Source organism: Hylobates moloch, unplaced genomic scaffold, assembly GCF_009828535.3.
Source record: "Hylobates moloch isolate HMO894 unplaced genomic scaffold, HMol_V3 SCAFFOLD_6, whole genome shotgun sequence".
Lineage (NCBI taxonomy): Eukaryota > Metazoa > Chordata > Mammalia > Primates > Hylobatidae > Hylobates > Hylobates moloch.
Genome location: NW_026652281.1, coordinates 91257761 through 91284637, shown reverse-complemented (window position 1 = coordinate 91284637; position 26877 = coordinate 91257761). Strand labels below are relative to the sequence as shown.

At 47.5% G+C, this 26877-nt stretch overlaps 1 protein-coding gene across 2 annotated transcripts in view; it reads right to left on the bottom strand.

Moving 5' to 3' along the window:
- Window positions 1–232: 232 nt before the first annotated feature.
- The window catches only part of SLC6A2 (solute carrier family 6 member 2), a 49769-nt gene continuing 23124 nt past the window's right edge, over window positions 233–26877 (bottom strand). The window contains exons 5-15 of one of the 2 annotated variants that reach the window (XM_032155951.2): window positions 21301–21439; window positions 14376–14510; window positions 12275–12378; window positions 10987–11111; window positions 10051–10163; window positions 8363–8491; window positions 7820–7919; window positions 6738–6838; window positions 6086–6253; window positions 4447–4518; window positions 233–4058 (exon numbers count right to left, since the gene is read on the bottom strand). In XM_032155951.2, coding sequence (XP_032011842.1) covers window positions 4035–4058; window positions 4447–4518; window positions 6086–6253; window positions 6738–6838; window positions 7820–7919; window positions 8363–8491; window positions 10051–10163; window positions 10987–11111; window positions 12275–12378; window positions 14376–14510; window positions 21301–21439 — 1210 coding nt within the window. In that variant the 3' untranslated portion in view covers window positions 233–4034. The remainder of the gene's footprint in view (window positions 4059–4446; window positions 4519–6085; window positions 6254–6737; window positions 6839–7819; window positions 7920–8362; window positions 8492–10050; window positions 10164–10986; window positions 11112–12274; window positions 12379–14375; window positions 14511–21300; window positions 21440–26877) is intronic. The other variant, XM_032155950.2, reaches the window with a different exon arrangement.

Here is a 26877-nt window from a genome sequence, read left to right as displayed (position 1 = left end):
TCTTTCTATTTAAAAATATATGTTAATCTCAAAGCTAAGATTACAGATTTAACTCCTTCCAATCTCCTTTTCCATAGGTTATAAAAAGAGTTATTTGGTTCAAAGGTGGGTCACTATGACCAGACGCTCTTCTTTACTAGTTGGAAGCTGATCATAGACACACCCACCTCCCTTACATAATTTGTAGCATTCCACCTTCATGGAAGAAAGCATTCAGAACTCTACTACCAGATACATAGCCCAGGAAACATTCTTTATTATTCTGTACACTTACATTCCATGAGGAGAACAACTTTTAAAATAAATCCAAATCATACACAGAAATCTGCATGACATTGGAACAGTCCATGACACAGAGAGGACACAACTGAAACAGTCTTTATTTACACGGAAGCAGAGAGACAGAGGGATGAGGGCAGGCACCCCAAAAGTGACATCACATTCACCAATGTTTCAGTGGCTTCTGAGACCACGGCAGAGCTGTGGATCCTGGGACTCACAGGGTATGACAACGTGTTACCCTCCAAAGCCTCAAAACAAAAGGGTTGGATTAAAAACAAATACCAAGTGTTTCTGGCATCAGTTGAAAAATATCTGAGAAAGAGAAACTATTGAATGTTCAGAAAAATCAAAGTTCTGGAGGCTAGAAATCTGACATTTCTCTGATAGAGAGATTACTGGTCATCAGTTCATTTTGGAAAATTCTTACAGTTAAGTGATGTGTTTCCTTCATTGTAAATTTAACAAGAGAGCATCATTATGGATATATGCAGGGTTTTCTTTAATGGAATGGGAACTTTGATGATCTGATATAACCCCTGATTTTAAAGACAAAGAATCTTGAAGCCCCAATAGATGAAGCCACTATCCCCAGGCCACCCAGCTAGTCAGCTGCAGACCCAAGTCTGTAAAACTATATGCTGTGCTTTTTCCGCCACACTACACACCTTCTCTGTTTTTCTCTCTTCTGTGGCTTTCGAAGGAAATAAACAAATAAAGTGAGTTCAATGGGCTTCTTTACTAAGAAATGATTTCTTTGGTAAGAATGCTTCAGTCTCACATTAGTGAGGCTGGAAAACAGATCATATAGCAGGAGCTGGCTCCCATCTGAGCGGTAACTCCCTTTGAGAATTAAGGCAGCTTCGGGGATTTCTGTTCAGCAGGATATCTGGCAAGAGTTGGTAGCTCTCCTTCTCCCTTGTCTCGTTTTCATCTAGAATGAAGGCTAAAAGGTGGGTGCTAAATAACTAGACATTGAGTAGATGTAAATGTGATGTTCTCAAACTGATATTTTACATTTCATGAAAAATAATAATTCTTTAAAAACCTGACAAAATATCAAAAGTGTCAAGTGTCATATACAGTACACAGCACCCTTGTCCTGGGTGACCTCTGCTATTAAAAACAAGCTACAAAAAGGAAGTCAAAGACGACTTAACATAAAGACCATACTCTCTCTCCATTACATGTGGGTGGAAATGTAAACCCAAATGGTCTCCAAGCGCCTCCCCGAGAACTCCCAAGGGCTTTCTGGTACCACCCACCCTCCCAGGGCACCCAGGCTTGGAGCCAGGTTCCCACTCCAGATTCAGGAGCCAACTTCCGCTGCAAGGCAGCACCATTGCGTTGGTTTGGTGTTGGTTCAGCTAGCACCACATCTCCGATTCACCCCAGGACAAATGTCTGGAGGCAGAAGGGGCCACATGCAGATGGCAAAGAGGAAACGGCAGGCTCTCTCGGAAGCATGCCCCTGCTCTAATGCACAAGGCTTTGCTGACATTTCAACCAAGTAGACTCAGCTTTTCACATCCAACTGTTCCAAAGAGTGATTATTTTCATCAAAAGAGAGCAGCTAAATAATTTCCTCTCTGGAAACCAGCTAGAGGAAAATAAATTGCATTCTCTAGCCCCTTCCCGTCCTCCAACACATTGTTCTTTTGCTAAGAAATTTTCCTTTGCTGTTTGAATGAGTCTTTTAAAAATGACAGCCCTGGGTGGGGTGAACCATATTGTGCAGGGAATTTCAAAATAATCTGGGCTGAGAGACAGGGGATGTGAATTGAAGGTCCAACTCGATCTCTTAGTTGCTAAAAAACCTTGAGCAAGAGTGACTAAAATGCTAGGCCTTGGTTTTCTCACCTGGGAAATGGGGAGATAGAAGCTATAGCCCTGCAGTCCTCACCGGGCAGATGGCAGGTAATGTGCATAAAAGTGCTTTATTACAAAAAAAAAAAAAAGAAAAGAAAAGAAAAGAAAAATGGTAACACCTAGGAAGAAGTTACCTTTTATGGGAGGATTCAAAGTTACTAATGGGGCCCAGACCCCGACCTGATTGTTCTCCTCCATTCTTAAGCCTCACTGTTCACAGGGCTCCAAGACACCTGCCACCTGGGCTGTCTCAGGCATTCAGCTGATGTTTTTATACGGAAAGATTCAAAGTCTCCCGATTTTCCCTCTTTTCTCTATAGAATGACCTGAGGACCCCGACCCAGCAAGGAAACCTCAGGACCCTGGGAGACAAAACCATCTCCCTACCCCACCCTGGTCCCCTCATAATCCTCTTCATGCAGGAACCACCAGGCTCAATGACACCCCAATTTGAGGCAAAGCACCTTCTTGAAGTTCGAGTGCAGCGGCTTCTTTATTTTTTCCCAAGCTCCCACAGTCAGAATAAGAATCTCTCCAACAAGGGTGTAAGAGACTCTAACCATAAACAGAAACCCCTCGCAAAGATGCCAACAATTTAGCAAACTAGGAATCATTTCTCTTACGGAACTAAAACTAACCACCACCAGAGGGCACCAAGTGCAAGTTTGTATCAGAAGTCGATCCAAGTAGAAACCTAGACATTCTCTGAAACCACCAAACTGTCCCATCCACTCTCGAAATTCTCCCCTCCACTTGAGAGAGTATTTCTGGGCTGCTCGTCTCACTCTGCCTCCAAGGTGCCACATCTAGTGCATGAGAGTTTTTGCAGCCAACTCTGCATTTCTCAAGACCCCCGGTCCACTCCAGGTGGGATTCCCAGAGGGAGGCTGTGCAGGTGTCCAAGAACAATAAATTAACACAACAGCCTGTCAGGCTCCCTTTGGGCACCCACCTGGCCTTGTGAGGACAGCACGGTGAAGACACATATGCGGCCTCACTTGGTCCCTGCCCCCGTTTCCCTAGGCAGGTCTCAGGAAGTGCAGATGGGTTTCTGGGCTCCGTGTCTTTCAGAGCAAGAGCAGCATGAAGCCTCAGTAGATGTGGCTTGCCACGTGGCCTCCACAGCTTGTCTGATGTAGGTACCTCCTAGAACCTGCTCACTATGGTTCATTTACCCTCTTCCTTCTGGACCCCATAGCTCTGGGCCATCTGACCACCAAAAGCTGGAGGAATGTTCCAGAACACACACATCAAGCTCAGATTGGCCAGAGTGAAAATTAACTATGAATGTTTCTACTCAAAATCCCTTAAAGCATCTATCCACTGACTTCATTTTAGGGACAAATAAATCTAACTCCCAGGCTGAGGCTCAGACATGAGAGGGCTGTCTAGGGTGGGCAAGAGGAGGGTCTATGTACCTTCCCCAACCACCCCACTAAACTCAGCCAGATTTTGTTTGATTTTTGCTTTTGTTTTTGTTTTTTTTTGGGGGGTATCTGATCAAAAGCCCATCCTCTCTCTGATTTGGTGGACTAAGAACTTCTGTGCCCAAAGTCTAAGCAAATGTGGTGGGGGTTTCCGACCTCATGAACCCAGCTTCGGCAGGATCCCAAAGTGGGAGAGACTTCCCTCAAAACAACGGGGACAGAACAGAAGTCATTTTCCTGTTTGCTCCTCTCCTCTGAGCTAACAGCCCCCAGGCCAGATGCACAGAAGGTGAACAAAAACTACAGTCACGAAATCATTTGTAATTGGGAAAAGAAGAGAGGATCAGAAAGGACAACTTCCAGGGGAGGAATCCCAAGATGGTGTCCGGGGTGGGAACGAAGCGGAAGCTTGTGACCTGGACATTGGCATGGGGGTTCCTCCTCCTCCTCCAGGCAGGCTCAGATGGCCAGCCAATGTTGCAACTGCAGAGAAAGATGGCGAGGACTTGATGACATGGTGGGGACCGAAAGGAGCAAGGGCCAGCTGGCGGGGGCAGCAGGAGGTAGAGAGGAGGCAGAAAAACACCCCCTTCCTTCACGGACCTCAGGGAACATGCAAGTTGATTCCCTAATTGTCACAGAGGCCCAGAAAGGGCAGCAGAACCTCCTCAAAGTCACACGGCAAGCCTGAGGCCACGGGCTCGCGGGGAGCCTCCCTGTCCCCCATCCCGATGTTTCCAAGGGGAAAAGGCAGCTCACACTGGGTTTCTGGGTTTTCTGGCTGTGAGGTCCAGCCTTGGTTAGTGCACAGCAGGGAACAGCCAGGGCCTGCCCTTGTGATCTCCACCCCAGGGGTCTAGGCTGCACCCACCTGGAATTGTCTGACGTCCCTCTGAGCCACCAGGTGGTGCTCGTTCTCTGGCGTGATGCCATAGGCCAGTCTCTGAAAGGAAGAGGAGGGGAGGAGGGAGGCCTCAGCTTGGCCCAGGGACACCCTTCTGGCAGCCTGGCTGCACCCCCAGATGAGGGCCACCTGCTATTTGATCCTGCAGCCCCACATGGATAGCATTCGGGGTCTGTACAAGACACCTCCAGCCTTGTTTGTGGAGCTGGTCCATCGAGTCATTCATCCAGCCACTGTTTCTTGAGCTGCCTACTGTGGTCAGACATGGGTCTAGGCCTGTGGATCCAGACTTGAAGGAGACCCACGCAGTCTCTACTTTGGGGGAGCTTACCGCCCATGTAAGGGACTGGTAATGAACAAACACACACATCGTCTTAGACCCAGAATGGAGAAAGTGCAGCAGGGAGAGTGTGGAAGGAAGCCTCTGGCCCTGCAGGGAATCAAGGAAGCCCTCCTGCAGTGGAGGCACTTGTGGGGTCTCAAGCCATGTGTTCTGAACCAACAGTTGATCACTGATAGCGGGAAGCCTCTCTACTCCCAAAGTGTGGAGAATAGAAGGCTCAGGTCCCAGTTCCCATGTCTAGAATGAGGTCACTGAACACTGATCCTCCCAGTGACCCAGAACAAGAGGTCCCCAGACTTAGCGATTTCACAGACAGGAAACATATCACAAAGAATGAGGGTGGGGACTGTCTGTCTGGCACTCCCTTCCTTGAGTTTCCGCGTGGCTCCCAAGGATGCCTTCCATCCTCATTTTGTTTTCCTGCCCTTCATTAGAATGTGAACTCCATAAGGGCAGGAATTTTTGTCTAGTGCTTCGAATACTGCCCAGCAAATATCTGCGTCCCAATAAATACCTTCCAAGTGAGTGGATAAAGGAATGAAGGAATGAAATCATCTTTGTTTTGTAAAGTAAGGATATGAGGAAAAGATTATCACTATTAGTTTATGAAAGAAAGGGTATTTTAATCAAATAGGAATGACAATTTCAGAATAAAGGGCAGTTTCCTAAATATTTATATAAATGTGTGTGTGTGTGTATATATATATGTATATACATACACATGTACATATATACATATGTATAAATATTGACATATATGCAGAATGCATAGAAAGAAAATATAGTTCAGAAATCTCTGGTTTAGGCTGACCAGATTATTAGGTTCTGGAAACAGGCAGGTGAAAACCAGAAGGAGCAGATCACAGTGGCTTTGATGGGGAGAGCTGGGACATCTTGGGAAATGACAAAGCTTAGACAGAGGCATGAGAGTGAGCTGGGTTCAGGCAGTCTGTCTAATCAATCCTTAGTGAACTCCAGGGCTGAGCTCACCCCCAAGTAACATGTACTGAACACCTCCTGCATGCCAGACACTGTGCTAACTACTTCCTTTTTGTTTTGGGGTATGTAATATTATCCTCAAGATACAGATGTGGAAACTGAGACTCATGGGGGAAAATAACCTGGCCAATGAGGTGGGTCCGTTTGACACTAGTGTCTGTGTCCTTCTGTCTCCCTTCCCCCACCCCAACAGGAATGACAGTCCTCCCGTCTTCCCCCTCAGCCCCCTCCCACCCTGTTCCCCTGGGGATGACCAGAGCTCACCTCCCAAAGAGAGCCCTGCGTGCTGAGGAACTTATAGATGACGTAGATGGGCACCAGGACCATGGAGGACAGGGCGATGCCCCACCCCACCCAGTTGGCCCAGGGCGGGAAGATGTAGTCGTCGTAGGTGAGTGGCTTGAAGTTGATGATGCTGACAACAACCACGAACTAGAGATGGGCAGGGAAGGGAGAGAAAGGAAGACAGGACAGAAGAGAGACAAGAAAGGAAAGAGAGAAGGAAGTGGAAGAAAGGTGGGAGAGAAATGAAGAGCAGTGAGCATCACAGCAAAGGGAGGAAATAAGGAAGGAGGGAAAAAGAGAAAGAGATGGAGAAATAAGAAAGAATTCAAGAAGCAAGTGATAATCAAAAGGAGGCAGATATGACAGGGAGCAAGAAAAGAGGAAGAGCAGAAGGTGACTTTGGAGAAGGCATAACAGCCCCAGGGGACCTGGCCCCAGCTGGAGACCCCCCTAGTAAGGTGGATGTCTACCACGTTATCCACAGGGCCAAGCATCCCAAGTGACCCCTCTGCATGACCAGGGCCTCTGGATCCCAGAGCCTCCTCCCCTAAGAAGCAAATATCGTCACCCAGCTCCATCCTGGACACAGCCCCCTCCCCACATGCAGGGCTTCCCTGCAGACACTACACACCAGGAGGAAGGCAGGACTGACGAACTTCCAGCACAGTCTCCAGTATAGACCCGGCCTGAATCCCATCATCTGCTGGATGTCGTTGCTGAACCTGTCCACTCCTGTGCACACACAGGGCAGGCCTGTTACCATGGCCCCCATGACAGCCAGGGCCAGGTCCTCCCATGAGGTTCTGGCCCCAGGTGGAGAGCAGGGCAGTGAGGCAAGATGCTGACACTCTGGAACTCGGGAGACTCGGGGATGGGCACTTTGTAATGCAGAATGAGGGAGAGGACAAACTCTAGGACAGTATCGCCTTTCATGTGCCACACCAATTCACCTGTCAGAGGGAAACCTGGGCTCAAAGAGGTGAGGGGATTTGCCCCAAATTCCAGAGCCAGTTGGCCTGACTCCAAAGCCCAGCTCTTTCCTCTTGGTTGCTCTTGCTCTGAAAATAACAACAACTATGCATACAGCACATTCCCTGACTTCAGTCTGATAGGAGGGCCCAGACTCTTCCAATGAATCTCTTTCTGAGTGGCAGCAGAGTGAGAACAGGACTAACATGTTGGTGTGACACTTGGGGGGAAAAACAAACAATTAACACATTTAAGGTTTGTAAAATATTATCTCAGTTCCGTTCCAGAATAAGTTTGCCAGAAAAAATACAAGATACCCAGTTAAGTTTGAATTTCACATAAATAATGAAAAAAATTAGTGTAAGTATGTCCGATACAATATTTGAGCTATACTTATACTAAATAATTATTTGTTATTTATCTGAAATTCAGATTTAACTAGGCAACCTGTGTTGTGTTTGCTAAATCTGGCAACCCCCTGGTAGGATGAATTATATGACTTGGGGGTCAGCATTTTCCTAAGGGTTCCTCTTTTAGGAGTTGATGCTCAGGGGCCTTTGCAGCCTCCTGTTAAGGGCAGGTTCATCCAAAGATGAGCCGAGGATTGAGATTTGTTCCCAATAAGTGACTTGCTGGACTCTGGAATTTTAGGTGGCTGTCCTGGAAATGGAAGGCCTCTCTGCACCTCCAGGTGCAGGATTCTAGGAGGACTGGGAGCTGAGGCTTTTCCACACACTCACATACCATAAAACCAGGAAACTCCGATGGCTTCCATGAGGACAGCAAAAAGGATGGAGGTGCCCGCAGCAAAGGTGTCCAGGAGGGTCACCACATAAATTCCACCCTGGTGCGGGGAGAGAAGAAGCCAAGAGGCCCTCTTTGGTCAAATGTGGGAACTGATTGTTCTGTCTGTCAACTCTTACCTGCCCCCTGTCCCACTTGCTCGGAGCCCTATTTGAAAACCCAGGGCATAGGGTTGTGGTGCTGTTGTATTGACGTTACAGTCACCTCAGTTTCAGCCAATAAAGAGTTAGATGGGTTCCAAAGGGACTTTTGCTGCCCCTCAAGTCAATAAGCAATTAACAGGGCTGAATGGAATCCTCAGCATCAGAGATGGAAGAAGACTACTGGGCCTAACCCTAGTGGGTCAGGCCGCTGAATTGAGGATGCTGGATCCTGCATTGTTCTCCCTGAGCTCAGCCCCAGTTCTAAGGCTAGAAATGTTTGACTTTATTGAAATGCAGCCTCAGAGGCCCCCAGGTGACCCAGAGCCCAGCCCCTACTCACCTTGGTTATGCAGAACAGGGCGAGAAGGAAGGTGCTGAAGGTGACGCCAAATGTGAACAGTTTCCGGTGTCGCTTCAGGACCTGGAAGTCGTCTGCCAGGCCCGTGATGATAGCCTCCATGCCTCCCATCTGGAGGGAACCAGGAGGGGTGAGGTGCAGGAATTACGGTCTCCCTGGACCTCAGTCTCAGGCCCCAGGGTTCCTAGGGCCTCCTGCAGCCCAAGACTCATGTAGGCTACCTTGCCTGTCTCGAGAAATCAGCACGTCCTGCCTTCCCCATCCTCTCGTCCCATTTCTGTCTTGTTCTCAGGCAAACTCAGAACTCAGAAACTATGTGGGAGAGGGTGAGGGTTAAGTCAACGCCTGTCTCCCCTACTCAGCAGCCACCTGTCTGCTGCCACTCAGCCTGAGTGGGTACAGATAAGCTGATAGTGGAGTGAAAGCAGTAAAACACCAAAACCCATGTCATACGTTTACATGTCAATAAATGTCTCTGGAAACAACTCCTGCAGAAGCGCTTCTGGTGATGGGAACTTCAGGCAGCAGTTTTTGATAAGGATTTTTGGCTGCCTTTCTAATGATCAAGCAAAGTGGTCACTTCAAACTCCAGACTATTAGAGTCTGAAAGGGTCTCATATCCCACTGCTATGGGCAGATTGCTTCCTTATGAGGACAATGTGAGGGCAGACAAGAAGCATGCAAGCTACCACTCTCCTCTCCTCTCCCCTCCTCTTGGCAGACACTGTTAATCAAAATCAGTATTCTTCATTATAAGCCCAGAAACAGCCTCAAAATCCTTCTCAACACCCTGCTCCTGGCACATCTGCTGATTGAAAGCAAAAGGCAGTGGGAGGGAAACCAAGTGCCAGCCCTTCCATAAGATTTTTTGCAAACGTCCAGGCATGAGGTACTAAGGGTAGACATAGATTTAAAAAGACATCAGTAAATCCAATCTTACATTTGGATAAAATAAAAAGGGTGTAAGAAACTACTGGGTTCAAAATGTTTTTGTTTGTTTGTTTGGGTTTTGAGGTGTTTTTTAGAAACCAGGTCTCACTCTACGCAGGTTGAAGTGCAGTGGTATAATCACAGCTCACTGCAGCCTCCAAATTCTGGGCTCATGTGATCCTCCCACCTCAGCCTCCAGAGTAGCTAGGGCTACAGGCATACGACACCATGCTCAGCTAATTTTTTTAATTTTTTATAGAGATGGGGGGTCTCTCTATGTTGTCCAGTCTGGTCTTGACATCCTGGCCTCAAGCAATCCTCCCACCTCGGCCTTCCACAGCCCTGGGATCATAGGCGTGAGCCACCATGCCTGGCCTGTTGATTATTGATAATAAAATATAATGAGAAAATGCTTGTTTAGAGAACAAGATTCTATCTGTGTTGCCTCTGAATCATTTCCCTGCCTGCAAGAGGACAGTGTGGGGCTGGCTTATCTGAAGTCTCTTCTTATTTGGATTTCCAAGATGTCAAAGGGGTTCCTATGATTCTTGGCTTTGGCCTAAGTCTTATCTTTTTGAGTGAGGACTCACTTTTTTTGTCTGCATTTAAATAGGGCCTTCTGGAAACAACTGTTAACCTGGTGTTTGAATAGTGGGAACTTCAGGCCCAGCACTGTGTGTTGGGGAAGGGGGTCAGGCCCAGTGGGATGGGGGATAAGTATCCTGAGCAGGGTCACTCACTGAGCTGTCAAGGCCCAGCGCCAGGAGCATGACGAAAAACACAACAGCCCAGAATGTAGATCCAGACAGGGTAGAAATGGCCTCTGGATACAGGATGAACACTAAGCCAGCTCCTGTAAGAAACATCAAGGACCTCATCAATGGCTGAAACCATTGGTCTGAGCTGCACATGATAGGGGAGTATCTGGGGGCCCAACTGTTCGGTCATGTGTGGGCGGACAGAACACAGGTCTAGAGATAACAGATGAAGTCAGCATGAACTTAAAGCTCACCTGTGCATCAGAGAGGTTGACCCCCAACAGCCAGTCTGGAGAGCAGTTCCCTGCCTGGACAGCTACAGGCTACATGCTGCAAACCCCACCTCCTATACTCTATAAGGGATCCACTCTTACTCACAAAAGCTTGGGATCCTCGGAGTGCATTAGAGGTAGCCCTTCCCCAGGTCTCAGCTTCTTTGTGGCCATAAGGATATGGGAAGCTGCAGGGAAGGACACAAGCTCCAGAGCTGGATTGATTGGGGTGCGAATACTATTGCACAATTGCTCACTAGATGGGTGATGCCGGACAATGTATTTAGCTTGGGTCTCAGTCTTCCCATTTGTAAAGTGAGTCTATTGACACTCACCTGGCAGCCTTGTGAGAACTAAGTGGAGGTATGTCAAGTAGCTTAGCCAAGGGCTGGTACAGAGAGGACATTCCAAAATCCGTTCCTTCCACCCTGACTCAGAGGAAGGTTCTGCTACATGCATGGGGCCTGTGACTGCCTGGAATTCCCACTAATAACCTCAAGGGAAAGTCAATCACATGGGTGGTTTGGACACCTCCATGGACAGCCTAGTGGTCCTACAGCCACAGAAGAGCCATGCAGCCAAGAATAAGGTGAGCTTCTCAGCTCCCTCCTCAGTGGGCTGGGGCCCAGGTGGGCTGCCCACCCACCTTCTGTGGCCACATCCTCAATGTTGACCTTGTGTTCATGGGCCATGTAACCAAGGATGGAGAAGATGGCGAACCCAGAGACAAAGCTGGTGATGCAGTTGATGCTGCTGGTCAGCAGGGCATCCCTGGGGGAAGAAGCACAGTGAGGTCAAGTTCCTTGACATCCTCAACCCTGTGCTTTGACTGCTGGACTGGCTATAGACCTGCAGCCTGGCCCCCGCCTCAAAGGCCATCCCCCCTTCAGCTGCTCCTGCTGCCACATGGATACGGGGCCTCACCATCACTGGTGCAGGAAGTAGGCTAACTGCTTACAGATGCAACAGCCTGATACCAGAGTCTATTCCTGCCAGGGAATTGAGTCACCAGCCTCCTTCAACAAACCTTCCATGGCTGCTCCCCAGTGCCTCCCAACTCCTCATCCTGTCATTCAAGAGCTTTGCTAAGAAGACCCAACCTTCCTTATATATTTACCTTCCATGACTCCCAAGGTGTACTCTGAACAAACCATAAATTGGTCCATAGACAAACCACTTTCTTGCATTTGCCTGTGTTGTCCCCCTTCTCCCCCAGTGCAGGACAGCATGTCCACTCCACGTCTGCCTAGCATAATCCTAACTATCCTCCAAGGCTCATCTCAAATTCACCTCCATGCACTGGCTTGTCTTCTATCAGGGGGCTGATCACCCCATTTCCTTACCTCCCTATAGCCTGTACCGCTGGTATGAATTCACTGGACTCTGTCATGTACCAAAGACACTGTGATTCTGCCTTAAGCCTTGGATGGAGTGTAATGGAAGTGGACCCAAATTTGTGCCTGTGCCTGAAGTCCCCACAGCACTGGGCCAGCAGGAGGTAGCATTGAGTGCTTCCTGAACTGAGCTAGACCATGGTCTTCTGGGTCTCAGTCTCCCCTGTAGTCTCACCTCTGACCCTGCTAGGCCCTCAGCAGCTGGGATATTCCACCCCTGCCTGGGCATCTGATGGACAGAGTCCATACTGAAATCTTCACAGTTCTCCTCTGTCATAACTACCCATCTCTCAGTGCTGGTAACCTCAATTTTCCCAGTTCCACACCTCACATTTGTTTGAGAGGCATCCTGAAATGAAATGTGGTCATCAGGACCCTCAGAGGCCATGTTGCAGTTTGTAGAATGCTCAGGATGTTCACAGGAAGAAAATTTGGCTTGCTCAGGGAGAGTTGGCTTTCAGACCAGAGCCCTCTCTACCATCCCCACAAGAGTCAATCCCCAGGATTTAGAGCTTCTCGGAATTCTGAGAAGAATCTTACCTGTAACAGTTGTTGTCAAATTTGTTGTAACTGGCAAATGCAATCAACACTCCAAATCCAGCCCCCAAGGAAAAAAATATCTGAGTTGCGGCATCAATCCATACCTGAAACCAGCAGACAAAAGCCATCAGCCTCTGCTTCCTACACCACTGCAACACCTCACTGCTCTGGAAGGGCTGAGAAACCCTGGGGATGCTCTGAGACCAGAGGAAACATGATCTGAACCAGAGAAGGGCAGCCCTGGCAACTCCCTACCCTGCATCCTGTACAAAACAACTGCAGAGAGAGGCTGGGCCTCTCTAGCATCCCCCAGCCTTGGGTAGTCGTGAGTGAGCTCACCCTGTAGGAACTCATTCACTCAAATTCATGCCCTGATTTTCAAAGAAAGTTAACAAAATGAAAAGTTCTAGGCTAGAGTGTGAATGGGGCAAGAACAGAGGGTTATGGCCATCTTAGGAGTTACGGAGATGGCACTTTCAGAAAGCGAGGACCATTCCTAGTAGGCTTCTACAAGCCATAGACAATGGTGACTCCTTGGGGGCCAATGGGGCTTACTTATTCCATCTGTTGGGTGATAAAAGCACATGGCTGGAGGCCTGAAGATCTGAATTCCTTTCCAACTTCTCTGCCTCATGTTCTAGCCCTGGTCAAGTTCACTTCTCTCTGTCTGTTTCCTCATCTGTATAATGGGGATAATTATACCTCACCCACTCAGACTAAGAGCTGCAATTCAGATTTTTTTTTTTAAGCAGGGTCTCACTCTGTCACCCAGGCTGGAGTGCAGTGGCATGATCTTGGCTCACTGCAACCTCCACCCCCTGGGTTCAAGCATCCTGAGTAGCTGGGATTACAAGTGCGTGCCACCATGCCCTGCTAATTTTTGTATTTTTAGTAGAGACGGGGTTTCCCCATGTTGGCCAGGCTGGTCTTGAACTCCTGACCTCAAGTGATCCACCCGCCTCAGCCTCCCAATGTGCTGGGATTACAGGCGTGAGCCACTGCGCCCAGCCTTGCAATTCAGATTTCGGAGATGTCTGTCGTCCCCCGACTGGTGTTAGTCCAGGCTTCCCCAGCTGTGCAAACAGAGGGCAGCATGATCTGACGGGGGAAGACAGACCTGCTCCTTGAGACTGCACTGAGGGCTTAGCTTCTACACATCTGAAAGGTTTGGCATAAACAGTCACAGAACAAATAGAAGTCTGACTTATTTTGCAATTTACAAGGCTGATTCATGTCTTATGCTCTGTTATCTTTCTGGCTGCTACTATGAAAATAGGTTTTCTCTTGGTTACTGGTCTATAACATTGCAGTGTGTTGGAGCATTACAACTATGGAGATGTATATTGGGATGCATCCCTCTTCATCCTGTGCTGCTGGGGCCTGCCAGGATTATTATGGGTTCAAATAAAGAAACCCTGGAGAATTGTAAGATAGCATGTTGAGGTGTTCTCACTGAGGGACCCTGCAAGAGGAGGCTGGAAGTAATCTCAGCAGTTATCTGAAGATGCTCAAGGTACTGAGTACCTCTGTGATTGTCTCTGCTCTCACCCTCACTCCTCTGCACTGGACTCCACTACCAAATTCACCCACTTTCACCAGAGTTTGGGCCTCTGGACAGGGGGAGTGGTTGGATGAGGGTGTTGGGGAAGAGAGTTGGCAGGGCCTCCTTGGTGGCTAAGACTATCCTTGTGCTGACATCACAGGATGGTGGCAAAGACCAAGTTTGGGGATCCGAGAGTAGAAAGAGGGCAGGGGATGGCTGGGGTGGGCTAGCGAGCTGTGGGCACAGGACAAGAGCAAGGTCCCAGGACATCATGTCCGCTTCACAGGGAATTTCTCTCCTCAAAAAGAGTAGTCTGTGAAGACCACCAGATGGAACCACAGAATCCCAGGCCTCCAGACATGGGTGGGCTTATGGAGACTGTCAGGTGCAAATCCTCATTGGTCAGATGGGGAAGCTGCACCTCAGACAGGGAAGGATCCTGTCCAAGGCTACACTGCACATTTGTGGCAGAGCTGGGACCAGATTTTCCATCATCACCTTCTCCTGAAAACCCTCCCACAAGCCTGGCCCAAGGCTTGGTGGTCACTGAGCACTGACCGTGGCCTCTTTCAAGCGGTAGAAGTCGATGTGCAGGTAGGCATTGATGCCGTTGGAGGCTCCGGGCAGTGTGACGCCATGGACCAGGAGCACGAACAGCACGAAGTAAGGCAGCGTGGCTGTGATCCACACCACCTGGGCAATGGATAAGTTCAGGTGAGAGCCTCGCTCTGGCCCCAGTCCTGTGGCGGGCTGGTGGGGAACAGAGCCCTTTCCCAGGGAGCCAGTCATGCTCTTTCCCACCTTCCTTTACCCAAAGCACATGCTACAAGTTCCAGCTCTAGGCAAGGCCCTGAGCCAGAATCCAGGGCTAGACCAGCAAACGGATACAGGTCACACCCTAGAGAAGCTCAGAACCCAGGGTGAGAGTCAGCCGCGGTGGGGATAGCACTATGATGGAAGCCAAGGGCAAAGACTAGGTCCTCATAGCACCAGATGCCTCCTCATCTACAAATCCACCTCTCCTGAATCCTTCAAGGAAAGACTCCTGACTCCATAAAATGAAGAACTTTCCCTTATATAGAGCTCTCTAAAGGAAAAGAGCCTAGAGAGGTGGTGAGGTATCTGTCATTGAAGTTGTGCGAGTGTTGCTAGGAATACAGGCATTGGCAAAGGATTGCCTAGGTCAAGGTGTGGTTCATGGACCAGGCAGAACTAAGTACACCCACCTTCATGCTCTCCCCTTTCCCCATCAGTCCTGTGTCCATCACACCATTGCTACTGGTTGCTGCATGCACCTATCTGACTGGCAGGATATTTAGAAATTTCTCCCTCTCTCTCTCTCTGTATCTATCTATCTGTCTATCTATCTATCTGTCTATCTATCTATCTATCTATCTATCTATCTATCTATCTATCTATCTATCTATATCTATCTATCTATCTATCATCTATCTATCTCTCTCTCTGTCTCTCTCCTCTCTTTCTCTCTCCCCATCCTCCCTCCCTCTTCTTGCTCTCCCCTCCCTCGTCTCCTTCTCCTCCACTCTCTGCCTTTTGTTTATCTCTTCCTCTTTTTCTTTACCCTGCTTTAAGCATATTTTCTTTCCTAAGCATATTGCCCAGGGAGGGATGTGGCTGGGCAGAAAGCAGAACCTCTGACCATTCTTTACCTTAGTGGGAACAGATGTGGGACACAGACAACGTACCTTATTCAGAAACACACAAAGGAAGAGATTACTCCAGACTAAAAAGAAACACCCCATCCCCTTGTCCAGGTTGGAGGAACAGAAAAGAAAGGTAGAGACAGGGATGGGGGTGTTATATGTGTTTCCTTGCTATTCCTTCTCACCCTTGGCTACACATTCAAATACCATGGGGGAAGTTATAGGTAAAAATGTTAAAGCTTAGATCCTATTCTTGGAGTTTCTGACTTAGTTGGTCAGGGGTGGGCCCGAAATGAGTATTTTTTTTAAAGCTCCCCAGATGATAAAATTGTGCAGCCAAGGTGAGAAATCACCACTTCAGGCAGAGGCAGCTATGGGTAGCCTTGCTGAAAGAAGGCTGTGCCCCAGGCGAAAAATCAGGCTAAGGTCAAGGTAGTCAGACTCAAGGAGGACTCAGCTGAAACATGAGAAGGCCTATAACTTAAATGCCCGATGGTTCCACCCCCCAAATCCCTGGAACTACATAGCCCCAGGAATCTTCGTGTATCCCTAAGGAGAAAGTGGAAACCTCAAAACATGAAAGTTCTTTGCCAGGCTAAAAAGATATGGGCTCTAAACAAAAAATGGAGATATAGAAAATAAAGCCATATGTTTTTCATACTTATGTTTAAGGATGGGGATTTATCCTCTTTCTTTACTTGTCTTTCCCACTAGATCATGAGCCCCTTAGAAATAAAATCCTATATTTTTCAAACCTGAATCCCCAGAACCTGGTGCATGTAAGTCCAAATAAATGTTTATTGTATGAATGATTGGACTGGCGGTGGTGTAGATGAATGATTGGATTGTTAGGTAAATGGATGGATGAATGGATGGCTGGATTATGATTGGGTAGCTGGTTAAAAGGATGGAAAGGTGATTAGGTGGGTGGAGGGTTGAGTAGATGGATGGATGGATGGACGAATGAGTGGGTAAGTGATAAATCAGAAAGTTAGTGGACGACTAAGTCAAAGAATAAATGCATGAACAAGTGAGTGAATGACTAACTGGGTCAGCATGGGAGCGAATAAATGTATAGTGGTAGTCACATCTTCGGGGTCAGAAGGACTCAGGAAAGCCTCCTCTGTTTCATGTTATCCACTTGTTTCTCCATCACTCCCTTGTTCTAAGAAGGTCTTTGTGGAAATGGGATTTCCACTTGTTTTCTTTCATGGAGGCAAGAACAGGAAGGACAAATTGCATAACAAATAAGGAGGGAAACTTGCCCTGGAAAGTGAAGCTGTTGCATCTGGGTGACCTCACGTTAATCAATCTTGTATTCAGTCTCCTGATCTGGGACAAATAGGTGTCAGCCCTCGGCAAAAGGCACAAGGAGCTCTCACATCTCTTTGAGACTGGTCCTAACTGCTCTGGTCTCCTAAAACTCATGTCAATAGCTGCAGCCCTGCTACAATGCCCAGCCCAGCAAACCAGGTGAGACTACATTCCTCCCATCAGAAAACAGTATCTTGACCTCTGACTCCAGGGAATCTCCCATGGGGCCTGGAGGTGGTCCTGCATTGGCCATGTTTGTTGGTCATGGATTCAGTTTCCCTAAGGAATACATCAGGCCATGACTGAGCTGAGACCCTGACTATAGTTCAAGCCTCAAGAAAGCAGGGAACTTGTTTTGTCTGTGCCCATGTGTTCAAAGCTAAACCATCTGAGTCTTGTTGAAGATTCTCAGAATTGGCAGTGGGTGTTACTTCAGCTGCCTAAGATCTTGTGTTGAAAGAAGGATTCCTGGATCTTTGGCCAACAGTTCACTCATGCTCAAATGTGCCCTGAATGCACAATGGGTAAACAGAAGAAAGGCTTGGGCTCTGTCATCTCCACCCCAGGCTTCTCAGCTCTCAGAATTTCAACTTGCAACACAGCTCTGGCCACGAGAACCTAGACTTGGTCCAATTTTGAGCACAACGTCAAGAAAGCAATGAGCAGCCCATTGGTCTTGGCAAATGTCCTTAGTCCCTAAAGGAGGTCAGTGCTTTCTATAACTTTAAATCCATACCTACTGGTATTTCTATGGATAATCTGTGTGGTTCCAGGGTACCAAATTCAAACCAATGGCTCACAATCAAAATGAGGACCTTGGCTCCATAAAAGAAGGAACTTTCAAATTGATAGAACTCTCTCAAGGGAAAGTCTGCCCAGGAAGGTGGTGAGGTGCTTGTCACTGAAGTTGTGCAAGCCTTGCTATGAATCTAGGCATCGTGAAAAGGGCTGCCTCGATCAAGGTGAGGTCCATAGACCAGCAGCATCAGCATCACCTAGGTACTTGTCAGAAATGCAAATTCTCACCTCATCCCCACTGAATCAGACTCTCTCAAAGAGGGACCCAGGAATCTGAGTTTTAGCAAGCCATTTTGGTGATTCTTACACCCATGAGAGTTTGAAAAACACTGCCCATGACCTGCTCTAAGGTTGACTTGAAAACAGAGATGATAAATGTCCGCACTTTACCACTATAAATCTGCATTAATTTACCCTTGACTGATTTAGAATTTGTGATTTTAAAAAGGGAGATTTATGGGGTGTGGGGTATGCACTGATGTTACTGAAGAAAACACCAAGCTACAAATATTTTAGTCTATGCCGCACTCATGTGTGAATGATGCTGTTCATTATAATTGAGTCCAGTCAAGTCACTAAAGCAAGCCAGGACCAGCACAACCTTCACTTGCCAAGACCGGAGGTATGAACATTTGCAATTCATTTGAGGCCAGCTCTGAGGCTATGGAAGCCTGCTAAGAAAGGCTCAATGTCCTGTTCCAGGTACAGTCTAGAAAGAAATAAGCAACACTCTTGGTTTCTCATAAGCCGGTTTATAAAAACAATTAAAGACAGGGCACAGTAATGTCCTAAGTGAAGCTCCCCATTCTAAAAATCTCCTGTGGCATGCCTGTTTAGTGGTCAGAACACTGAGGGACTTATGCAAAATGTGGGCTGTGGTTTCGGATGACACATGCAGAGGGGACTCATATTCCTCTCACATTGTGTTTCTACATGGGGGCTTTCCTAGTGTAACACTCTGGTTTGCCCCTCATTACCTTCTCTGAAGGTGCATTTTAGAAAGAACTGAGCATGCTCAGCCCCACTCCTCCGGGTCTCTTTCGCATCAGCCTGCCTGCAGACAACACATACTCCACTCTAGTCAGAAGTTAAACTAGGTGGGGCAGGCTCTACCCTCTTTGGTGATGGCATGGGGGAACTCAATCTTGAGTGCAATATTAGAAGTTTGTGGTGGTCCTATGCCAAGGCCAGAAGCAGTATAAAGCTCATACATCTGCAGTTCACAGAGGTGAGCCCTATCTCCCCTAAGGGTCTCTGTCTGTGCCTGCAGAGGCCAGGAGAACTCTGCTCCTGGTACCCAGGAAAGGCACAGAGAGTGCTAGACAAGGCTGGCCTGGGGCTTCCACATCTCTACGGCTTTGCTCATGTAGTTCCTTCTGCTAAGCATCCCTTCCCTCCACCCCACCTCTACCTGTGCCTGACCTTGTAGACTCAGCTTGAATGCCACCTTCTCTACGGTCTTTGGAGGCACTTTCAGTTGAAAGAGCTTCCTTTCTCCACTAATGCAACATCTCACACTTTTTGACCATGATTCATGCTAAGAAATACCTTCAATATCAAGACAAACTACATGTAAATTTAGAGATTGCTGTAACTGAAACAAAAATTCCAAGAGACAGCTCTTACTTTACTATGTGCAATGATCTCTTATTATCTAGACTTTTTCATTTTTAAAAAGTGTATGTGATGACCCATTAAGCTGATTTAATTACAGTTTTGAAACCCACAGTTTGTATTTCTATCGAAATGTAATTCGACTACTGGATGTGAAATTATCTTCAAGGTAAAGTTAAGCTTAAAAAATAGCAAGATATATAATAGTGCACATAGTTTGTGACCACTGGTTTTTATTAAATGGGGACACACACATATGTCTCTGGATAGAGACCCAAGAAGCTAGTGACCATTGGTTGATCCATAATCTGCCTGTAATACACATAGACTAAAGCAATTGAAGAAGGAAACTGTCTTATTCTTGCATCACTAGTACTAGCATCAAACCTGGTACATAGTAGGTCTCCTATGTTGGTATTTTGAACTAAATTCAAAAGAATACTTAATGAAGTTTCCCAAACTTATATACCCACCCATCCTTCAATCACCCAATAAATATTTACTGAAGACCTAGTAGGTGCCAGGCATCAGAATGGGTGTGGTCCTATCATGGTTTTACTCAACCCTAGACTTTCTCCAAGCCCTTGTCTGCATTTTATTTGAGCGTTTTCTTAGGGTAGACACTGTGTCTCCAACATGCTGATAGGAAGTTCTCTCTCCAGTTATTGACGGATTTCATCTCTACTGGCTGCTGCTCCCCTGCTACTTTCTTTGCTCTCAATGGCATGAGCAAGAACTCTAAGAGTATCAGAGAGAACTCTGGTGCACCCCCCCTTTTCCAAAATCAGTTGCCTAATGAGGATTCTCTCAAATTGACACCCACCTGATTAAGGTAGACTGTTGCGCTGTGGCCCGCAACGAACTCACACCTGTGTGTAATCCCCTCCCATATGGACATTGGGTTTTACCTCAACACTTGTTTTGGCCATTGGGACAACAGCAAGAATGATGCAAGCAGTGACTGGAAGAGCTACTTGTACATCACTGGGGCTTGTCTGCTTGGGACATGTTCTTGGAACTCAGCCGCCATGCTGTGAGAAGCCCAAGCACCATAGAAAGGCTATATGGAAACATCCCAAGATGCTCTGGTTGGCAGCTCCAACTTAGCTCCCAGCTAGTGCCAAATGCTAGCAATGTGTATGCACCATCTAGAATATTCCAGCCCAGTGAAGCCATGTAGTCCAGGGAATATCACATGGAGCAGAAGAACCACCCAGCTGATCCCAGCGAACCCATTGAATTGTGAGAGACAATAAAATGGTTGTTATTTTGAGTCATACATTTTGGGGTGGTTTGTTGCACAGCATTAGCTCACCAGAACACTGGAAAGAAAATTTCCCATCCACATCCTCTTTAATAGAGTCAAGCTTCTAAATAGACCCTGTAGAGTCCAAATAGGGTTGTTGTTCCCATGATGTTCCTTGGGCTAAAAATCAACAGGAGCCATTTCCTGAATATTCCCCACCCATGAGAGGCTGACTATAGGGGGACAGTGTCACCCAAGTTAAGAATGCCAACTCTGGACTGGCCCTCATGAGTCATCTAAACCTATACTCTTCTCTCCAAGGCACCTGGAACCCTGGGGGCACTTATTTCTGTATCCAAGGAAACACAAAATCCAGCATACATCTGAATATCTTCTAGAGCATCTTTTTTTCTCAAAAATTCAGAGGGGGATTTATTGATTTTATGGTCATATTCCAGAGTAGGATGCAACATTTGCATGAAGATTTAGGTCAAGATTCAAGATTTATCAAGGGCATGTTGATAGTATCTCTAGACTTTGTCCTGAGGCCCTTGGGGGTATCCCAGTCCCTGGTCTCTGCTATTAGGGAGGTTTTGGCAGGAAAATATGAGGAACTCTGATCCACTTATACCCCTTCAACTTATTGTTGCGGAAACACAGATTTGGGGAAGGGAAAGGAAAGGAAGGGAAGGGATTTGTCCAAGTCAGTGGCAGAACAGGGGCTTGAACCCAGGCCTTGCACTTCCAGCTCCATCTTTTTTGTCCACCAGCTACATAATTATTGCTAGAAATAATCACACCCCCCAAGGTTGATCACCCAACTGAAAGAGAAACAAAGAGATATTACCTTTCCTGATGTCTTCACCCCTTTCCAGAGGCTAAAATACAAGACGATGACGACGACCATCAGACAGAGCAAGAGCTGCCACTGGGGAAGGCCGATGTCATGAATCCCGCTGCTCTCGTGAAGGTGCAGGACACCACGCCTGCCCAGAGGAGAGGGGAGGGGACCAGGGTAAGTGTCGTCAGGGAGGACGACAGAGGCTGTGACCACAGACCAGTCCCTGCAAATGCATGCTGATGGAGACAGGACCAGGCCACTCTCCCCTAACTCAGGGGCCCTAGCCACTGCCATACACCACATGGTCCTGACCTGGTCAGCCATGGCCTGTGCCCAGGACCACTCTGTCCTAGAAGAGGCAAATCATCTGGGGAGATTCCAGGCTCATGGCTGCTTTTAAAAGACAAAAATCTCTTAAGTGCCTATTGCTCGCCTGGCCTTGGAGTAATAAATAGGGAAGGTTCCTGTCCTCACAGAACTCACACGTAAAGAGCAGTTCTCAGCAGGAGGGAAGACTGTTTTGCCCCCGACCCCCACCCCAGAGGATATTTGGCAATGTCTGAGATGTTTTTGACTGTCATGACTTGAGGAGAGGTGGTTCTACTGGCATAGAGACTATGGGTGCTGCTACACATACTGCAATGTACAGGACAGTCTCCAATAACAAAAAATGATCCTGCCCAAAAGGTCCATATTGCTGAATCTGAGAATACCTGGTCTAGAGACTGAGACAAGAGTGAACATTTCTCCTATTGGGGAATAGCTACTAAAGCTGAAGATATGTTTATCCTGTGCCGTAGGTATTGACTCAATAGAATATCATACACATGTTCACCAAAAGACATGCTCTAGAATGTTTATGGCAGCATTATTCATAATAACCCCAAATCGCAAAGTACTCAAACATCCATCAACAGTGGAATGGATAAATTAGGATATATTTATAAAGTGGAGTTTTGTTGTTTTTTTTTTTTTGAGACAGGCTCTCACTCTGTTGCCCAGGCTGGAGTGCAGTGGCACCATCACGGCTCACCGCAGGCTCAGCCTCCCCAGGCTCAGGTGGTCCTCCCACCTCAGCCTCCCAAGTAGCTGGGAATATAGGTATACATCACCATGCCTGGCTAATTTTTGTATTCTTTTGGTAGAGACTGTGTTTTGCCATGTTGCCCAGACTGTTCTTGAACTCCTGGGCTCAAGTGATCCAACTGCTCCAGCCTCTCAAAGTGCTGAGATTATAGGTGTGAGCCACTGCACCTGGCCTAAGTGGAGTATTATACAGCAATTACCTCCAGAGGGATGGCTCTAGTACACTCTAGCACACACTGCTGAGAGAAAGAAGTCAAAGCCAGAAGAGCACTTCCGTCTGACTCCAGTCATATAAAATTCAACAACAGGCAAAACTGACCTAAAGGATTAGAAGTCAGGAGAGGTGTATCCTGGGATGGGGGTGAGGGGGTTACTGACTGGGAGAGGACATGATGAGGACTTCAGGACATTCATCATGCTCTTTCCTGAGCTGGGTGAGGTTACTGGCTGCGTTCAACAGGTAACATTTTCTGAGCTGTTGCTTGATGATAGTCACTCCTTTGTAATATGTTAGCTATCAATAAAGTGTTTGGGTTTTTTTTTTTCTTTTGTTTTGTTTCTTTTTCTTTTTCTTTTTTTTTTGGGGGGGGGGACAGAGTTTCACTATTGTTGCCCACTTTCAACTCTTCCAGTTCCTGTGGCTCTTGACTCAGTTGCTAGGAGGGCCTGCCTGTCCCTGCAAGGTCAGGGCTAACTGTATACAAGGGTCTCCCAGGATGAGGAGGTGAATTAACCATTCCTGGTCCCCAGTGCTAAGCCCAGAACTGGCAGTTAGACCTGTTAGCTCATGAGAGATCATTGGATTAGAAAAAGATAAATGCTCCCAGCCTTTCTTGCTAAACCCAACAATCCCTCTACTATAGAAAATGAGATCCCAGGATCACCCCAAGGAGAATGAGTAAGGAAAGAGGGTCAGTCTCCCATACACTCTCAATCTTTCTCTTAGCAACTCTTCCCCTCACTTGTGGCAAATTTCTAACCCTTTTGCCCAGATCTTTCATACTGCCCAGGGCACCACACATTTTCCCATACGGAAACTTCCCTGTCTCATTCTATAGGTGTTTGAGCTCAGCTAGAGGTCCATTCAGAAAGCAGCTGCTTAATAGATTTATATAGCCAGGCATGGTGGCTCATGCCTATAATTCCAGCACTTTGGGAGGCCAAGGCAGGCAGATCACCTGAGGTCAGGAGTTCGAGACCAGCCTGGCCAACATGGCGAAACCCTTTCTCTACTAAAAATACAAAAATTAGCTGGGTGTGGTAGTGCATGCCTGTAATCGCAGCTACTTGGGAGACTGAAGCAGGAGAATTGCTTGAACTTGGGAGATGGAGATTGCAGTGAGCGGAGATCTTGTCACTGCACTCCAGCCTGGGTAACAGAGCGAGACTCCATCTCAAAAACAAAAACAAAACAAACTAAATTTACGCTAAAGTGTTAGAGGCAAACAGCATAATATACTGTCCTTCCCTGGAAGGTGGCTTTAATTCCAAAACACACACTAATGGCAGGTGGCTTTAATTCCAAAACACACATTAATGGCAGACACACATCTGCCAGAGGCAGATGACAGCCCTTGCTGGAATCATCCCGAAGGATGCAGGAAGATTCCAGGCTTGTAAGGAAAACATATACCCTGAGTCTGGATACTTACTTAGCTTACCCTTGGGTAGGAATTAAAATTTGTTTCCAGGCGGGTGAAAGAAAGGCTGAAGACCACCAGCGATGCTGTTTCATTCACTCTTTCATCATTTATCCACTCAAAATAGATGTATGTTATTTGAAAGAATATGAAGGAAAACAAAAATGTGGCACAGAAGTTGTCTGAGCTCTGGGGTCAGACAGACCTGGCTTCCCATCCTAGCCCTTACCACCAGCTCCTGTGTGACCCGAATCCTTTCATCAATTCCACAAACTCTCTCTGCACCTCTACTCTGAGCCAGGCAGTGTGCCGGTGGCTGGTGGCATGGCTGTGGAGAAGCAGGTGATGGCTCCAGCCCCCTGGGGCTCACAGGCAAGGGGACAGTAGTGCGTGTAAGCATTCCCCATCACCGAGTCTTTCCCTTTTCAGTGAAAGGGCTGTGATGAGGGCTGAGTTACAGAATATCAGATAATAATACCCTGAACCTAGGAAATGCTCAATAAATCGTAATTATAATGATCGTTATGTTTGAGTCCTAGGCTTCAAGGAGCAGCAGGTGTAGCAAGAGAGTCAGAGGTACCCAGAAAACTCAGTAGAGGGTGTTGGCTGGGAAGACTCCGCTGTGAAGGTGGCAGGTGCCTTCTCTGCTGGCCAGAAAGCTGACAGGAGGTGCACAGGTATAGGGGAGAGAGCAATGGGGAGAGGGGATGTGAGCATGCGTGAATGAATGAGCAGAGTGGGTGGGTCATCAAGGTCTACCCAGACCAATGCCCCCTCCCCAGAATCCCTCCCATCCCTGCAGCTCCCAGGCCAGCTGTTGTGGCCTTAAACTCTCACCCTGCATCATCTTCCCCATGCAATCAGTTGCCGTGTCTGGTCCCACTAATCCTGTCTCTTGGTTGCTCCCTCCATCCCCACCCCCACTGTCCCCATCCCAGACCAGACCCACATTCTGTCTGTGATGGTTAATATTGAGTGTCAACTTGATTGGATTGAAGGATGCAAAGTACTGTTCCTGGGTGTGTCTGGGAGTGTGTTGCCAAAGGAGATTAACATTTAAGTCAGTGAACTCAGAAAGGCAGGCCCACCCTCAATCTGGGTGGGCACCATCTAGTCAGCTGCCAGTGAAGCCAGAACAAAAGCAGGCAGAAGAACATGGAAACACTAGACTGGTTTAGTCTTCTGGCCTACATCTTTCTCCCATGCTGGATGCTTGCTACCCTCGAACACCGAATTCCAAGTTCTTCAGCTTTGGGACTTGGACTGGCTTCCTTGCTCCTTAGCTTGCAGATAGCCTATTGTGGGGCATCACCTTGTGATCCTGTGAGTCGATACTCCTTAATAAACTCATATGAGATCTATATCATTAGTCTGTCCCTCGAGAGAACCGTGACTAATACACTGTCCTTCCAGAGCTATTGTAAATGACTCCCACCCTCTCCCAAACCCAGTCTGTCTGCCTCCTGTCAGCCCCCTTAAATCCACTGTCTATGCCACTGCAGAACCATCCATCCAAAGTGCTGTTCTAACCTTGCCACTCTCCTGCCTCCAAAGCCTCAGAGGCTTCTTAGCACCTAAAACAGTGGTTCTCACTGGAGGCAACTTTGCCCCTGCCTTCCAGAGACATTTGGCATGTCTAGAGAGATATTTTTGGTTGTTACATCTGGAGAGGAGGGAGATGCTGCTGGTATCTAGAGGGTAGAGGCCAGGGATGCTGCTAAACATCACAGATACACAAGACAGTGTGCACCCCTGCCCCCCAACAAAGAATCATCCAACCGAAAAAGTCGAAAGCATCGAGGTCCGGAGGATAACAACGTAAGTCTCTCAGAATCTGAGGCCTTCCACAGTCCATCCCGTGCCAAGTTCATCCCTGGCCTCGCCACACCCTGCCTTTCACCCCAGCAGCAGCAAGCTACTTGTCAGTCCCCAGTTATAGGGTGCATCCATGGCTCTGGGCTTTGGGACCTTCTGTTCCTTCAGCCGGAACACAGGTCTGAGCTCAATTTGTCTGCCTGGCTAACTTCTCATCCTGTTAGTCCTAACTCAAAACGATCCCCTGACTTAGACCCCTCTGCTATGTCCTAAGAGCAAGAGAGAAAGAAGAGGAAAGGGTGGCAGAGCATACACATATTTAAAAAGACAGAGGACCAGGCTGGGTGTGGTGCTTCATGCCTACAATCCCAGCATGTTGGGAGGCCAAGGCATGTGGATCACTTGAGATCAGGAGTTCGAAATCAGTCTGGTCAACATGGTGAAACTGCCTCTCTGCTAAAAATACAAAAATTAGCCGGGTGTGGTGGCGCATGCCTGTAGTCCCAGCTACTTGGGAGGCTGAGGCAGGAGAATCACTTGAACCTGGGAGGCGGAGATTGCAATAGCCAAGATTGAGCCACTACCCTCCAGCCTGGGTGACAGAGTGAGAATCTGCTTCAAAAAAAAAAAAAGGATAGAGAACCAGAGGCATGTACTGACCCTAGCTGATGCTTAATTCCACTTCTTCCTGTGCCTTTATGGGACAGGTGTTGAATTGTGTCAATTGTCATTTGGTTGACTTGACTATCCAAATAATGGGAATAAAAAGGCATGGAACCAATCATCCTTGCCCTGAAACTTGCCAAAATGCCTCTGGTGTCCAATCTCATGGTTGAAATGCCCCCCAACAGGCCCAGCTGATGTCCCATGCATTCAAAGTCCACTTTCAGGGTTGTGGAGGTTGTCTAGGTATTTCATCAGTGAAAAGATCTGGACTCCCAAGCTTATACCCAAGAAAATCAATGAGAATCCAGCTTCCTTTCCCCAGCAGGCCCAAGCCTTGGGGTTTAGTACAAGAAACTTACATCAGTTTTAGTTTTCC